Here is a 15,294-nt window from a genome sequence, read left to right on the forward strand (position 1 = left end):
CACAGTTGGTCCACACATACTGCACTGATAAAAGTTGTGCACCGTCCTTGGCACAATGGATACAGATAATCAGTATGTTTCAAGTTTCACCTACATTTGTCATTCACTGACATCAAGCAGCGACATCTTTGTGGTACAGTGCAATGTTTATTCACAGTACATGAGGCAGTTGATTTGCTGAAACATACTTGTGGTATAATCAGCTTGTTATGAGACGACACAGCTACGACAAATATCAACATTAAGCGCACACACACTGGTAACACCTTGGAAACACTTTGAGAATAAAAACACGACAAGCAAATGGCACAAACGTTTTGGAAAAGATTCTGCACAACTTTGAGCTCCTTTTATAGTCTAGTGTTTATGATACATTACACATGAGCAGAAAGTCCTACCGAAAAGTATGAAACAGTTACTCGCCGCTAGTTTAAATTCAGAGTTCAGGAACGTGCAGTTGTAAAAACAGGCAGACACAAAGAGTGAACTAAAACTTTTCCACTGAAACCAAAGCATTAAAACAGATAAGAGCAGATGGAAGAGCATACTGTAGTCTTGGAAACCTCCCTTTGGCTAATTTTATAATAGTCCAAAACAGAAAAACTGTGCATTTCTTAACTTCTCCCTTTGAGAAATGCTCTTTTAAAAAAGATAAAATCCTGGAGTTTTGCCAGGGTTTCTTTACACCAAATGAAACACACACTGGGTACTGCTTGTTGCTTTCATGAACTGAAATAGAATAAATACTTTAAAAAAAAACATGGTAAATTACAGTGATAACCATTGTTTAACACTGCCTTCCTGTGCAAAACATTATAGTAATGTAATCGAAAATAATGCTAGGTATGGACAGATCCCATGACAGCTTCAATTTCACTTTAAACTGAAAGGAAATTATTAAATTTTTCCAAACAGTTCAGGTGAGATTTGCAGCAGTGGAGTGGTTTATTATAGTGTTTAGTGTACCGTCAACAGTGGCTACATCTGTACCTTTGCACACTTTGCACCTACAAGAATGTAAAAATCATCGAATGTGTGTTCCGGTGCTGAACCTTGAGGCAGAGTTGATGCAAAGTAAAATCAGAGTTAAAGTTAAAATCATATTTTCCACACCTGAATTTTTTCGGCCACAACACACCAGTTGGCATGGTCAAAGTAGGTGTGTTTGACATGAAGCTCCTCAACATGATTCTCAATGAGCTCTGCCAGTTCTCCCTCCCTGAAGACGTGGTAGTACCTCAGGCAGGAGCCTTCCACCTGTCCCTCACTGCCCTGAGGACTTTGTGTGCTTTCCTGTGGCTCCTTCGCCGGGGGCCCTCCCTCGCTTTCATCTCCAGACTGCTTCATGTGCTCCGTCTGGAAAGGCACCAGATCTGGCAGGGCCAGAGAGCCACACTCCTGGGCTAAAGATACTGGGACACTTGGGTTTTCTGTGCCGTTGTTGTTAGGGTTGTTGTTGTTGTTGCTGCCTCCAGGATCATTTTGTCCCTTGTGCAGTTCAGTGAGCGGGTCAAAGACGTCCTCCTCTGATCCGATCACAGACGGAGGAGAAAAGAAGCTGGAAACCTGCTTGATGAGGCCTCGTCCTCTCCCGCGCTGGCCGGCCCTGTTCCCCTCGTTTTCACTTGTGGGTGAAGATAAAGTGCTCAGGTCTCTGGAGGACGACCGGGAGATGGCTAAGCTTCCAAAGTCGAACACAGAATCCAGAGACCTGGAGAAGAACCACAGTCTCTGAGTCCTCTGCTGCGGCATGGAGCAGGTCAGGTCTTCTTCATCTGCTACGGACGATGTGCTTCTAACCTTCCTGTGCTTGTCAGTGTTGTCTATGGCTTCGCTCACGCTCTGTGCTGCCGCCCTCCTTCTGGTTTTGGCGTGCTCCCTGTTGTAGCCGGAGGAGGGTGAATGAGGGTTGGGGTTCCAGGGGACGAAAATGTCCTGTTTCTCAAACTTACGGCGTTTCTGCTCCATGGCCCACACGTAAATCATGATGCGTCCACCTACTCGCAGGGTGCGAGCCATCTCCTTTATTGCTCGAATACGCCGCTCTTTGGTGGACAAATGATGGATGACTGTGACAAAAATATTAACGTGTAAGAAGGATGCTGAGTAAGCAATTATATAATTAGGATGATGTGTCACATTCAGCACATGCAGTCCACAAACACATTGTGTACACTGTGTATGGCACACAAGATAATTTAATAGTGTGGGTGTCTGCTTTTGGTCTTAATTACACTTTTTTGTTGGAGGACGCACATGACAAAATGTCAATTTTTTCACTCTGTTGGCCTGGCAACACAAGCTTGAGGTAAACTGATGTTTATCATTATAATAATCATTATTAGTTCATTTAATCTGTCAAGGAAAATGACAGCTCCATCAGTTAAGCTTCATGCATATGAAGAGAGTGATTTGTAACTGAGTGAGAGGGGTCAACAATATCCTTACCTCCCTTTAACTCTGTGTGTGTGTGTGTGTGTGTGTGTGTGTGTGTGTGTGTGTGTGTGTGTGTGTGTGTGTGTATTACCTGCAATAGACAGCACAGCGTCAAAGCAGCTGTCTCTGTAAGGCAAATGCAGCCCATCGCACATCTGGACCTCGTGTCCTTGGCTCCAGGCAAAGTCCACCAGGGGGCGACAGACGTCACACCCCAGCTTGAACACCTCCTTGTTGATGTGGAGATACTTGCCATTGCCACAACCTGCCATGGATAAGACAGTTATTTAGAGTGGGAGAGACTGAATGATTAGTGGTCCGACTATACTCTCTCTCTCTCTCTCTTTTAATGGAAAGCAATTTGAATAATCTTGTGTCATTACGTTACAGGTAGAGGTGACACCCACCAATGTCAGCTACGATGCTTCCCGGCTCCAGGTCCAGCAGGAACTGTCGCACCTTTGGCCAGGCTTTATAGCGGCTGTCATTGAAATATGGAGCAATCTTGTCATAGACACTGTGCACATGGTCTCTCTCAAGCTGGCTGGCAGCCTCCTCCATCACGCTTGTCCAGGCTGCCTCATGCAGCGGCCTCACACCATCATGCCTGGGGGGACAGACATCTCCATGCTTGTTTCCAAATGACAAATCTATCAAACAGTCACTCTACTTCATTAAGTAAGATGGAAAAAAAAACAGCAATGAGGACCCCTGAGGGCCACAGCAGCAAGGTGTCCCTCTCTCCATGCTTGTTAAAGTCCCACAAGGTCAGCAGGACACCTTAATCAGCAGCGACACTGAAACATCTGTCAGGCAACGAGGGTAATTTAACACCAGACCCTCGGCTTTGTACAGGAAGGATCTGCTGCAGTCATGATCAGTAACGCTTCTCACATCCACCCCGCAGTGCTCCAGGAAGACAGAGCAATGTTAAGCAACATGAATACAAGAAGTCATTTGTCATCAAGTGTCTGTAACAGTAAAAGGGGGTTGTAAATGAAACGAGGGGGTAGCGAGGAGGAGGCAGTCCTCATCTCGCGCAGCACTCAGCAGCCGGTCCATTTCCACAGCAGCTGCCTCACATTGTTTTCACAGAGATGCAGAGGCAAAAGGTCAACACATGAATCATGTTGGCAACAAGATGCAAAACAAAACATCAGGCATGTCTGACTTCCATCAACTGTGTGAAGCACTGACACCAAGCAAAGTGCTGCTGCTGCTGCTGCTGCTGAGTATTTCAAGACAATGAGATTTAATTCAGCGTCACTGAAAATGGAAGATTTCAGCACCAGCTCACGTTCTAGGAATCCCTTTTGCCTCCTCTTTGCTTCTGAGCAGGACTTTCAATTCCCTGAAAATTCAAGGCTAATATACAGTATATGCATGGACTGATAATTGTTCTGATTTTGTTATTTTCCTCATTTGAACTGAATCTATTCTTGTTTCTGTAAATGTCTGCATCACACCTTCATACTCCCTCCATTCTTTCCTCATTGGGGGTTACTGGGAAAGCAATTTATACTTTCTAAATATAGACATTTCAAAAAAAACAATAGCTTATCACACTAATCAATATTTGACTGTTGGAATTTCAGAGATGTGCTAAAGAGTTTCAGACTGAGTTTGTGGATTACGTAATTGTGATGTTTGTGTTATGTCTGGTTTTCACAGCCCCCACTGCAATCATCTTGGTGTATTAGGATGCGGCCCACAGCTCCTGCAGTGCTGCTGCGGCTCCCTCAAGCACCTATATGCATGAAGAGTTCTTCTACAGTATTATCTATAGGATACACTGTTATTTTAGGAGGAAAATGTCTTAATAACAAAATTTCTCCTTAGGTTATAATGATTGTGCTTTAATTTGTGAATAATTTGTAATTTTAACTAGAACATACTTTTTTTCAAAAGCTTAGAATAGTTTCACTCATCACACGCTTCACTATGTCATATGACAGTAACTCTGTTCATCTTCATAAATTTGGAATGACTAATTTCAATTTTTAAAAATGGAGCCTGCTAGAAATTGCTTTTTGTAGTGTTTTTATTGACCTCCTGAAGAAGTGTGCAGACTGATGATGATTAACGATGGAGAAAACATGTTGCTTTCTAACAAGCAACTAAGGCCAGCCAACAGGTAAACTGTCATTTTCTTCCTCAGCATTCATGATATTCAGCAACAAATCATCATGACATCACACTGTAAAGATCTGTGGGTTGTGCCTGTCTGTTTCGTTGACATCGCTGACAGAGAGGCAGTCAGGACTGTGACACACTTCAATTCCTCAACTCGAACTGAGGGACGTGACAAAGATTTTCTGCTCTGTGATGCCGAGATGATTTGTTCCTTGCGATCACATGTGATGGATGAAAGTTGTCACTGCCGACCCATCCCAGCAGACTTCATACATCACTGCCATCATGTGGCTGTCACATATTGCCAAATCAATAAGCACAGTTATAAAGCCATCCCTGTTTGTGTGGAAATCTGCTTATGATGGTTTTAGTGTTTTATTAGATGTTTTACCAACTACATACCTGTCTATTTTTGTCTCTGTCAGTCTGCCTGTGAAAAATTCTCAATAACGTATCCAAACCAGAGCAACACAACCTAATGAACCACGTAATGCCACAGTGCACTTTGCTGATGAGGTTAACCAGAGGGAAAGCTATCAGACATTTCCCATCTGCCTCTCTGAGAAGACATTAAACTGATATGTCCTTGAATGTGATATTCACTGTTGCCAACTGTGCACCTGTGTACACACTGTGCTGGGAACATTTACCACAGGATATTAGCAACAAAAGCCAGGACGTTCTACATGAAATGCAAATATTTCTCTCTCCAAACTGACAGATCAGCACTCTGTCCATGCATTGACAGCCATTGGTAAATATAGTATGTGCAGCAGCAGCAGCAGCACCAGCATCCCATCCTCCTTCCCTCAGACCTATTTCTGGACCACCATCATCTGCATCATCCCAGCCAAGTGGAAGCAAAACATCCCTTATGTAATGTTGTAATCTGGCCTCATTCAGTATTGTCTTCACTCCATTCCGCCTGAGTTTCCCCCTCTGCTCACTAAACTGTGGCAGTCCTCGGCTGACGTTATGTAACCAGCAGCTGGGGAGGCTCACAGCACTGCCTCTGACTGACAATGGGGACTAAAATTAAATCAGAGGACAGAGGCAATGGCTGGCACACAGATTTGTCCAAGGTGTAGGACGTTCACTGGATAAAGATAAAAATCCATTGCTTTATTTTATTTTAATGTTGCATACAGATTTCCTGACAAACATCAGTCAGTTCCATTACATCCCTCAGGTCAGAGCTCAGCAGTGCTTTGATGAGAGCGGTGGGTGGTGTTGATGAACAGAAAGCTGTTACTGACCCCTACATGAAATATAGGCAGGGATCCATTTAGAACCGGTTTACCAGGTTTACCCAGGTATCAACACATGTGGAGAGAGGATCTTGGACTCCCATCACTGCTGCAAGCATCTTTTGTTGTCAAATGTCCTATACCTACCTCTACAATGTTTCATAGACACTATGCAGAAAATAATGAGCTAATAGAACGCAATATTTGGATCTACAAAAGTCAGCTCAGTTAAATCATTAAGACTAAACCTATGAGGTATTTAGGCTACATTTATGGATATCAGACTTGTCCGAATATTCTGAGCTGCGACTTTGTGCCCCATCAAAGTTTCTTTAATGGATGAATTCAAAACTATAGTCTCTCCTTTTTTTAAAAGGCATTCAACCGGTCAACTAACACACTGTAACTGCTACAATGTCAACATCTACCACAACAACCCCAGCCGCATCCCTCCGATCCGCCCAGAACCACAGCTACTCACCGTCCATGTCAACCACCGCGGAATTATCCGCCTGTGTCCTCAGGTCGCCGGAGGTAAACTTCCCTGTCTGCACGGGCGATTCATCTACACCACCGACCTGCCGCGAGGATCAGAGGCACGCGCTCGACACGGGGACACCGGGCACATTATCAACGTCCAAACGAGGACGGATAACGTGAGCTAATGTGGTGGTGGTGGTGGGGAGGGGAGGGGGGGTATACCTGGCGTGTGTGACCTCCAGCAGCGCACCGGCCGCCGGACTCTATCAAATCCATAGCATGTTGAGCCCCTCACCTGTCAAGGTAGAGTTAAACCACACACGCGTTTCCGGTGAGCTGTTTCAAAATTATAGCATCATTGGTGAGGGTAGGGAACCGCAGTGGCTACAATATAGAAGCAAATTGTCTGTCTTGACACGAGAAATGAGTCAAAGGTTCATGTATGAGTCAATTCAGTCTTTACATTGTAGGCTAGCCTACTACAGCGAATAGAAATTGTGAAACATTTGTGAATCACAAGAAAAGAAGAGAAGAAAAAAAAAACCCGTGATTGGTCCGTGTCTTTAATGAAACAAACAAACGGTGACCACACAATGCTTCACAGTCTACCCATTTGATAGTATTTGTGCAGGTGCGCTAAAGCAATGTCTCTGTTCTAACAAACCGCTTCTGCTCAATAGGCCTTAGTGACATTTTTCTACTAAAACAACAACAAAAAAAAACCTTGCACAAATGTACGCTCTTATTTTGAAGAACATGTGATCCGGTGTCCGGTCTTAATATGGTTGATCTGACGCAGCAGCTTGGTCGTCAGTGTGTAAAAAAGATGACACGCTGTGCGATCGGAGAACACGGTTGTTATTGGCTGTCAGCTTCACGTGACAACCACAATAAACAACGTGAAGTGGAGTCGACAGGCAACACCTCGTGCTCCAGTTAAAAGGAGTTTTTGCAGAGAATATTAACTGACCATCAGACATAGGACTCATTTATAAATAGATTAATATCATTGTGCACAAATCTCTATTATTCTGAAGAGAATTGTCCAGTTTCTGCTTAATCCTTTTCCCATCAGGACACAATGATTTTAACCTCTGTCAAACAGTAGGCTATGACACCAAGAGAAACATTGTTCAGGAAGGCTGAACCTGACAGCTATACTAAGATAAAAAAAATAAAAAATAAAAATTACAGTAGCCTATACAATATTATAGGCTATGCTGACATTAATAGTAGCTACTAGGTCTAACTATGCTCAAGGTACAGTATGACCCATGTTTTCTGAAAAAGACGGATGTGTGCTACCATGCACGGACAACTTCCTGTCTTTAGCCCCAAGAATCAGGACATATTGAGCTGCAGAGTTCATCAGCGTTCCTAACAATCCTTATCTTCCTCTTTCAAAGAAACAGCAGATGTTTTGATTATGCCACAGCTGCTGATAAATGCCTGCACCATTAGGCCTTGCTTTCTTAGGTGGTAATTGCCCACATTAGCCTGTCGTGTCCACTTTTTATTGTCCTCTGGATGTCAGCTCTGATTTTGTCTGCCCTTTCTGTCTCTAAGATGGTTAATGGCAGTGACTTAATTGCGACTCAACAGAGCCATTCAGGGAGCACACATGTCCCAGTGTGTGTGGGGCATGCTGCCACACTTTACAGCTGTAGACCTACACCTTCACACCTAGGAAGCGCACAGCACAAACACACTCTCGCTGTGAGCCAGTGAACAAGGTGAGATGTTGAAAACACTCCTGTCCCCTCAGGTGAGGTTTAGCAGCTGGTAAACAACAGTAACCTTATAAACATCCACCCCCACATTGCTGCTCTAAACGCCAGCCTCTGTTCAATTGCCCGGTCTAATCTGCCCAGTCATGAATTCAGGTAGTATCCAGGCACCATGATGTTTGTGTTTGGATGACTCTTATCAGCTGCCAGCCTGAAACCCAGAGACAACATCTGGCTGAGGAAACTGAGGCACAGAGAAGACACAATATAAACAAAGGGGTGGGGGGAGCGGACTCATATTATCATTTCTTTATTTTAAAAATTGTGATTCACAGCATATTTGATCAAAGTATTCTCATTGTATCAACAAAACTCCAACATGGGCAAAATGTTGAAGACAACATAATATTCAGCCAACTTTGATTATAACTTTTTACATTCACATTTGGACCAGTGGTCAGGGACAGATGTTTTTACAGGAGAAAGCATGGGCATGTTAGTTCCTTCAGGGAGTAACATTCATGAGTTGTCCTGTTTCTCACATCCTGTTTTTGGGAAAATAGCAGGATATTGTGTCACTGTTACACAAATTGCTGCTGCCAAAACCTTGGTGATAGTTCTTCTGTAGTTTTACAATAAAAAGGACTTCTATACTTTTCTGGCTGCTCTGGTACCATGCAGCTCTGATATATGGGACAATATTCATGGATTTTCTGTAGCATTAATGATATATGTAAAGGTTGACAAGACTTTACTGTATAAAGAATGCAAACAATACTACCTAGTTTCCCTGAAGACCAACCATTTTTATCGACTTGGAGTCCACTGTGTGCTCATGAGATAAAGGGTTGTCTGAGCTTTTAAAGCTCTGCAAAGTGTAATTAAAGGAAGAAGGTCTAATAATAGAAGGGTTTCTTGAGGAAGGTCATTGAATGAAAGCTTGTCCAAGTAAATGGATAGTGCAGAGATTGGAGTTTGTTATCACAGGCAAAGCCACATGGTTACCCAGATGAGGTCACATCAGATAATGTATATGAAGGAGGCAAAATGACCAACTGGAATTGTGTGTTCACCAGTTCGTCTGCATTCGGCCAAACTACTGTGAAATGGAAAGATGTGTATTTCTCTGTGGAAATGAAATGTTAGGGATATAGGTGTATTCAGGGTTTTATTTCACAGGAGCAGAGTCACACTGTTCAGTGCTCCTGCTCATGTACAAACTCTGGTGTTATCAAAGACCAGGGTGTTGAACAGCTGCAGGATTTCAAAGGTCAAAGCTTTTACCTATAAGATACAAAGGGCAGCTTCCATCATGCCCAGTGCTGACAATATAATAGTGTTCTTGATGTGGTTCCCAAAGAGATTATTTCATGCTACTGTACATTTAATATCCTTTCAAGAAGAATGAAATCATCCACACTCCTAAAATGTTCATGAAGGGTACGGCTCTTTTATACAAAATCTGATACTGCAGTAAACACGGGGTTAAATTGTCCATAAGGACTATCTTATATGAATTCTTTGTTGTTGCTTATTTTAATGAAGTTGAATGTCACTGTTTGTTTTGTCCTATTTATTGGGTTTTTGTCAGTGACTCACTGATTGATCTCATACTGCTCCTGCCTCTGAGCCCTCAAGTCTTAGACCCAAATAAATATCACGGGTCACATGTTCAACAATCACACAATGACTCAAACTGCGGTCTATTCACCGGAGAGAAGGAGCCATTGTCCGTTTGAAAGCTCCTTTACAGCTCCTAAACAAGGTCATTGTTATCTCGGGGACATTCAGCTAAATAGCTCGGCCTTAGAAGTCCGGGATTCGGAGTCACTTGAACATCTATATTTATCAAGATCTGATCAGATTTTCCAAATTGCTGCATTACCCTAGGTACAAACATTTTGTATGTGGTGGTTATTGTTGCTGTGTTATCTTTATATCTTTCTGAGTAACCCGTAAAGTTTGTATTTCCTTTCTTTTTTGTAGCAGATTGATTGCATCTTGCATCTGTACGGTTGCACATGATACACGTTATGTTCACTGCAGGAAAGATGAGACTCGCATCAATTCATGAACTGTTAGGTGTTGCCTTGCACACTGGCGCAAGAATCTGTAGATAAAGGTCGATATGCTGTTAACAAACCTCCAGCGACAAGACATGAAGCTGCACATAGAAGTACCATATATACTGTAATATGAGTCTTGAATACTGTATGTCGGTCAACCTTGAGACATCACGAGGGAACCAACAATTTAATGTCATGGAGTTATCACATGCTCCTCAGCAACATGAGGAAAAAAGAATACCACAGCTTCGGGGTTAGTGAGACACTTTCAAAAGCAGCTGGACAAAGTCAAACAGAAAATGGCCAATGGTCAAGATGAGGTGCAGCTGAAATCTGTGCAATGTCCATATCCATAAAAAATGTGGGCCCTTACAATCATGGACCGAAAGCCCAGAGGTGAGGATTTGTTTAATTACATTAGAATGCATCTAAAATGCCCACTGACAATAGTCACAACCATACCTTGCTTCAACTGCAGTTACCAGGCTTCTATTGCAAGACATCTCCCCCTCTATTGGCAATTTAAACCTCCACTGATCATCCTCTCTCAGCCAAAACCAGCACATACTTGTAAAAAGACTTCTCACTTTATGTGCATCCAATTCGCAACATTATTTTCCGTTGTGCTATTTTTAAATATGAAACAGCGAGGTCTGCATAACGTGAGGAGAACTAAAAAACTAACCTAGATCTGTCACGTGAAGCTCCACAGGAAAAATATGAACCTGGCCCAAAATCCACAGGCGGAGGTAAAACACTTGTGTTTAAGATGCTGTGGTTTTAAAAGACTTAAGGTAGCAACTTCTAATGAAAAAGCTCTCAAACTGGATCAGAATGTCTGCTAAAGTGGAGATGAACGTTTGAGGGAGAACAATCTTGAGGTCCAATAAAAATAAATCCTGACTAGAGTCAATAAAGCAGTACCTGTGTGCTGCTTTAATGAAGACCAGAGGGAATACAAAGGCAAAATGTGATTTCCTGTGAGACACAGTAATGAATGGAATCAGACCAACACGTCTCTACACACTCTTCTGTAGAATATCAGAGCTGATATTGTGATTACGACTCTACATTGTTTTCACACTGCACTCAAAGACTCAATTAACTAATATTAAGTGCTTCTGGTATATTCACTGTTCTGTTTCTTCACTTTCATACTTCAACCCACAAATAAACCCCCCCCCCCCCACAAAAAACAAGGATTTGCCCAAATGCTGAAGAAAAAGAAATTCTACAAGATAAATACTGTACTGTACCTGTGCAGCAACCGCATGGATGGTGGAGCAAGACATTAATGAACACACTCTGAGCAACTGCAGTGGCCTTGCAGGCATCAACAGACAGGACAAACAACTCCTTGGCTCCAAACAAACATGTTTGTCTAACCATAGATGTAAACTCAGTTTGTAACTTGTGGTTTACCAGAACAGTAAATTCTCACAGCTGCACTGCAGATTTCAGGGACTCAGATAATGCTGAAAACTTCTTTGACAAGCAACTAGTAATCAATTATAAAAACTGCAAAATCTATGAAAGTAGAAATTAGTATATTTTTCTTTTGCAAAGATATTACAACTGACACTTTAGAGAAAATAGATTTGTTTTCCCTTTACACAAATTTACATTGTACAAAATTATAAATTAAAATCATGTAGAAACAGCAGCTGTAATATTTACACCACTACAAAAATGTTCTTCAAGGCAAATTATTTGGTTGTTTTACCCCTTCTATTACCTAATGGCTCTGGTTCATCGTCTGTGACGCTCTGGCTGACGTCTCTGGTTCACGTGAGGAGGGTCTTGTGAGCTCATGACAATATCTATTGATACAGGAAAAGAAAAGCGATCCAACATCTGTGCGATCTTGTCCTGGGGAACACCATGCTTGTTCCTCCTAGAGGGCAAACAAGTGCAGTCAGGTCATGCTAGGAAGTGTTTTAAAGTCTGCACCAGCATGGGATAATTAATAAAGAACCATACTTTTCAAGCTCATAGGGATCCACCTTCCAGCTGGTGTCAGGTTCACAGAAGTCAACTTTATATCCTCTCTCCAAGGCCTGTTAAAAAATAGATAAATAGATATTTTTATTAATATCTATATACAAAATACAAAACATTGTATTTACATACTATCAATGAGTTGATTAGTTACTAATATGTGACATCAGCACTTACCATTTTGACATATGGTTTCATTTCCCAAGCTTGAATGTTTGTATTGTCAATAATAATTGGAGAACGGCAATCGTACATAGCATCTTTAGCTGAAAGAAGATTTAAAAAAGAAAAGAGGAAGAAGGTTATACCAAGTTCAGGCAAGAAAATAAATAATCTCTCCAAAACACATTTCTAAAGCTATCATTTTTGATTGATTGATTGATTGACTTGACATTTTGATGTACAGATGTTATGTCCTCCCGAAATCCTGAAATCAACATAATTGAGCAAGTAACTTCAAAAACTGTGCGTATGTGTCATGAGGAGAACTGATTCTGTCTTAATAGCAAACACACATTTTGATTGAAAATTTAATTTTACCTTGTTTACCTTTGTATGAAGTTACAAACTAAAAGTACTGCCATTATTTTGTAAAAAGCAAACTTGTTTTACTTTTAGTGCTGAAAACCTCTGCGCAGTATTGGATAATGTGAAAACAGCCTTACCCAGAAGATCACAATGAAAAGACGCATTTGTGATGCAATTAACTCGTTCCATGGAATAAATAAATAAATAAATAAACAAACAAACAACTTAGTCACAGGAGCATTTCAGGAGACAATACCTCTGCTCTGGTTCCACTCATGTGCCACTCCAAGAAGGCCTCGTTCATAGTGGTATCCATCCTTGTAAGCAAAGTAGTCATCTGTGCTCAGTATCAGCCCATTGGGACCAGTGGAGAGCAGCTCCCTGTGAGAGAGATGGGTCACAAATGCTAAGTTAAGCTAGAAGCTTTAGGCTTGGAAATTCAAGTTTTGGTTCCTTAAACTGAGCGACACATTTGTTTATTACAGGTTTATTACCTGGCCAGTGTAGATTTCCCAGATCCTGGCAATCCCCTCATCAAGATAAGCACCAGAGATGAACCGGATGCATGAGAATGATCAGGGGTTTGGCAGTGATGCTGTCGTTCCCAGAGTTGGTTTTCAGAATCATATCTCTGACGCCTGTCATAACCTTCATCACATTGATACCGTTCTTCTTCTCTATCTCTAGACCACCCTGTATTCGTGTTATCTGAGTATGTATTGTAGCTACTACAACCCCGTTCTTCCCTGTTTAAGTGATGTGGGTAATCTGCATCATAGTCCTGAGGGAATGTTTGAAAATGAGATTCCTCTGGATACTGGTTCGCCACTCCTGAACCGCTCCAGTTAGGATTCACATGTGGTGGGGGATTTTGTGGATTTAGGAATGCAGGTGGGGGTGGTGGGTGATGGAATGGGGTTGTGTGTAATCTTGGGTCTGGTGGTCTGTTCAGAGGTTGAGGATAATGCCAGTGGTTTTGAGTGGGAGCAGCTCTATAAGAGCTAGGGTCCATGTCTGGCCGTGGCCTTCTGGGGTAGTAGGGCTTATTTTGATACCAGTGTGACCAGGGTGGCTGTTTCTGTCCACTGCTTCTCTGGCACCCATCTGTTTCTTCAGATTTGTTCGTGTCAACACTTTTCTCCTTGTGTACATCCTGAGTTTGTTTGCTGATAGCTGTTTTTGGAGGTGAGGTTGGTGCTTGTTGCCCTGGGTTACCATTAGCACCATCAGGTGTATCGATCTTCTCAAGCTCCTTGTAAAACTCGCTCAGTGTGTCTTCAATATCAGGCTTAGTGGTGTGTTTTTCTGGAGGAAATGCTGGACCAATGAAAGTGGTGCTGGTGAGTCCTACCTCCTTTATCACACGCTCCCTCATGCTGCTGTCTGAACTGATGCAGTCACTGCTCGCACACTGAGTGTTTCGGTCAGCTGAGTCATCTCCACCATCAGCATCTTCACCCAACCAAGGGCTTTTTAAATCCGGACAGGACTCAATGTGAGACATCTACATGAGAACAGATTAACAAGATTAAGATATTTTTTATCTGAATTTATTCGAATGACAATCAATGACAAAACAGACAATCAACAACAAAAACAATGTGGTCCTACCCCTTTATCTCTTGTCCTCTATTGAAATACAACCCCAAAAAACACCCTGTGTTAGGTTAATTGAATCAACTTAATCACCATCATATCTATTCCAGGCAGTAGATTTTTTGCTTTTACATTTATGGAAAATATCTATGATTAACTTATCAAGTACTACACTAAGACAAATTGAATTTGGATTTTGAATCCTCTTGTGTTCATGTTTGTGTTCCCTGCCAGATTTGGCCCAATATTCACACAAGTAATTTGGAAAGTGTGGAAAATGGTTTTCTACGTTTAACGTTTTCAGCTGTTCTTTTGATATTAGTTATACTGTATATTTTTGTATTTCCTTTCTGCCTCAGTAGTTCTATGTTTTTAAATTGTCTATGCAATGTGCTTTTCTTTTTACATGCGTTAATATCCATGTTATCAACATGATGTAAACCCATTGCCATTGATAAATTCGTGATTAGTTTCATTATATAGGGTAATCAATGTGTCAGTGTGTCTGCACACTACACTTACATGAACTGAAACCTAAATCAGGCGGGCAACAGTTAACCGTTAACGTTAGCTACTGTGACCACATTAGGTGAAATAAACTTTACTTAAAAAAAAAAAATCATTTTACTACCTCGACACATCAACATAGAGAGTAAAAGTCGCTGTTCCTCAATACTTACCGTTTACATGCAGGAGGAATAAATCATGGGGGGAAAACGAAATGAAAAAACACCCGGCACTCAACTTCAACATTGTCAGTGCCTTGTGTTTACGGAAGTGACGTCATTCTTCTTTTCCTCCGGTCTGAGAACCGGCGACAGAGCTGCACGTCAGCGCCACCAGCAGGTCTGGAGCGGCACAGACTCACAAGCAAGTATCCCACCACTGTCCTGTCAATTAAAGCTAAGAATTACCCCCCAGAAAAATATTTTTTGATTTGTTTTGTTTTGTTTTTTTTAAGATTTTTAAATTTTATTTTTTGTTCCTTACTTTCTGTCCTTTATTTAGGCCTACATACTTAAAAGTGGGGCATACTACAGACACTGCCCAACATACAGTAGTCAGTGGGTAGTACCATGACCT

At 41.8% G+C, this 15,294-nt stretch overlaps 2 protein-coding genes across 2 annotated transcripts; both read right to left on the reverse strand.

Moving 5' to 3' along the window:
- Positions 1-942: 942 nt before the first annotated feature.
- Positions 943-2,997, reverse strand: trmt9b (tRNA methyltransferase 9B; the record flags this gene model as incomplete). The annotated part of the gene is made up of 3 exons (XM_083984536.1): positions 943-2,069; positions 2,528-2,701; positions 2,844-2,997. The coding sequence occupies 3 exons, from the start codon at positions 2,995-2,997 to the stop codon at positions 1,099-1,101; spliced, it is 1,299 nt and encodes a 432-aa protein (XP_083840662.1). The 3' UTR covers positions 943-1,098.
- An 8,719-nt stretch (positions 2,998-11,716) lies between these two features.
- Positions 11,717-14,949, reverse strand: n4bp2l2 (NEDD4 binding protein 2-like 2). The gene is made up of 6 exons (XM_083984773.1): positions 14,892-14,949; positions 13,110-14,119; positions 12,872-12,996; positions 12,265-12,353; positions 12,070-12,146; positions 11,717-11,983 (listed from the first exon to the last, which is right to left on the reverse strand). Exons 2-6 carry the CDS (start codon positions 14,117-14,119, stop codon positions 11,839-11,841), a joined length of 1,446 nt encoding a protein of 481 aa, XP_083840899.1. The 5' UTR covers positions 14,892-14,949; the 3' UTR covers positions 11,717-11,838.
- Positions 14,950-15,294: the final 345 nt, after the last annotated feature.

This window comes from Trachurus trachurus, assembly GCF_905171665.1.
Source record: "Trachurus trachurus genome assembly, chromosome: 13".
NCBI lineage: Eukaryota > Metazoa > Chordata > Actinopteri > Carangiformes > Carangidae > Trachurus > Trachurus trachurus.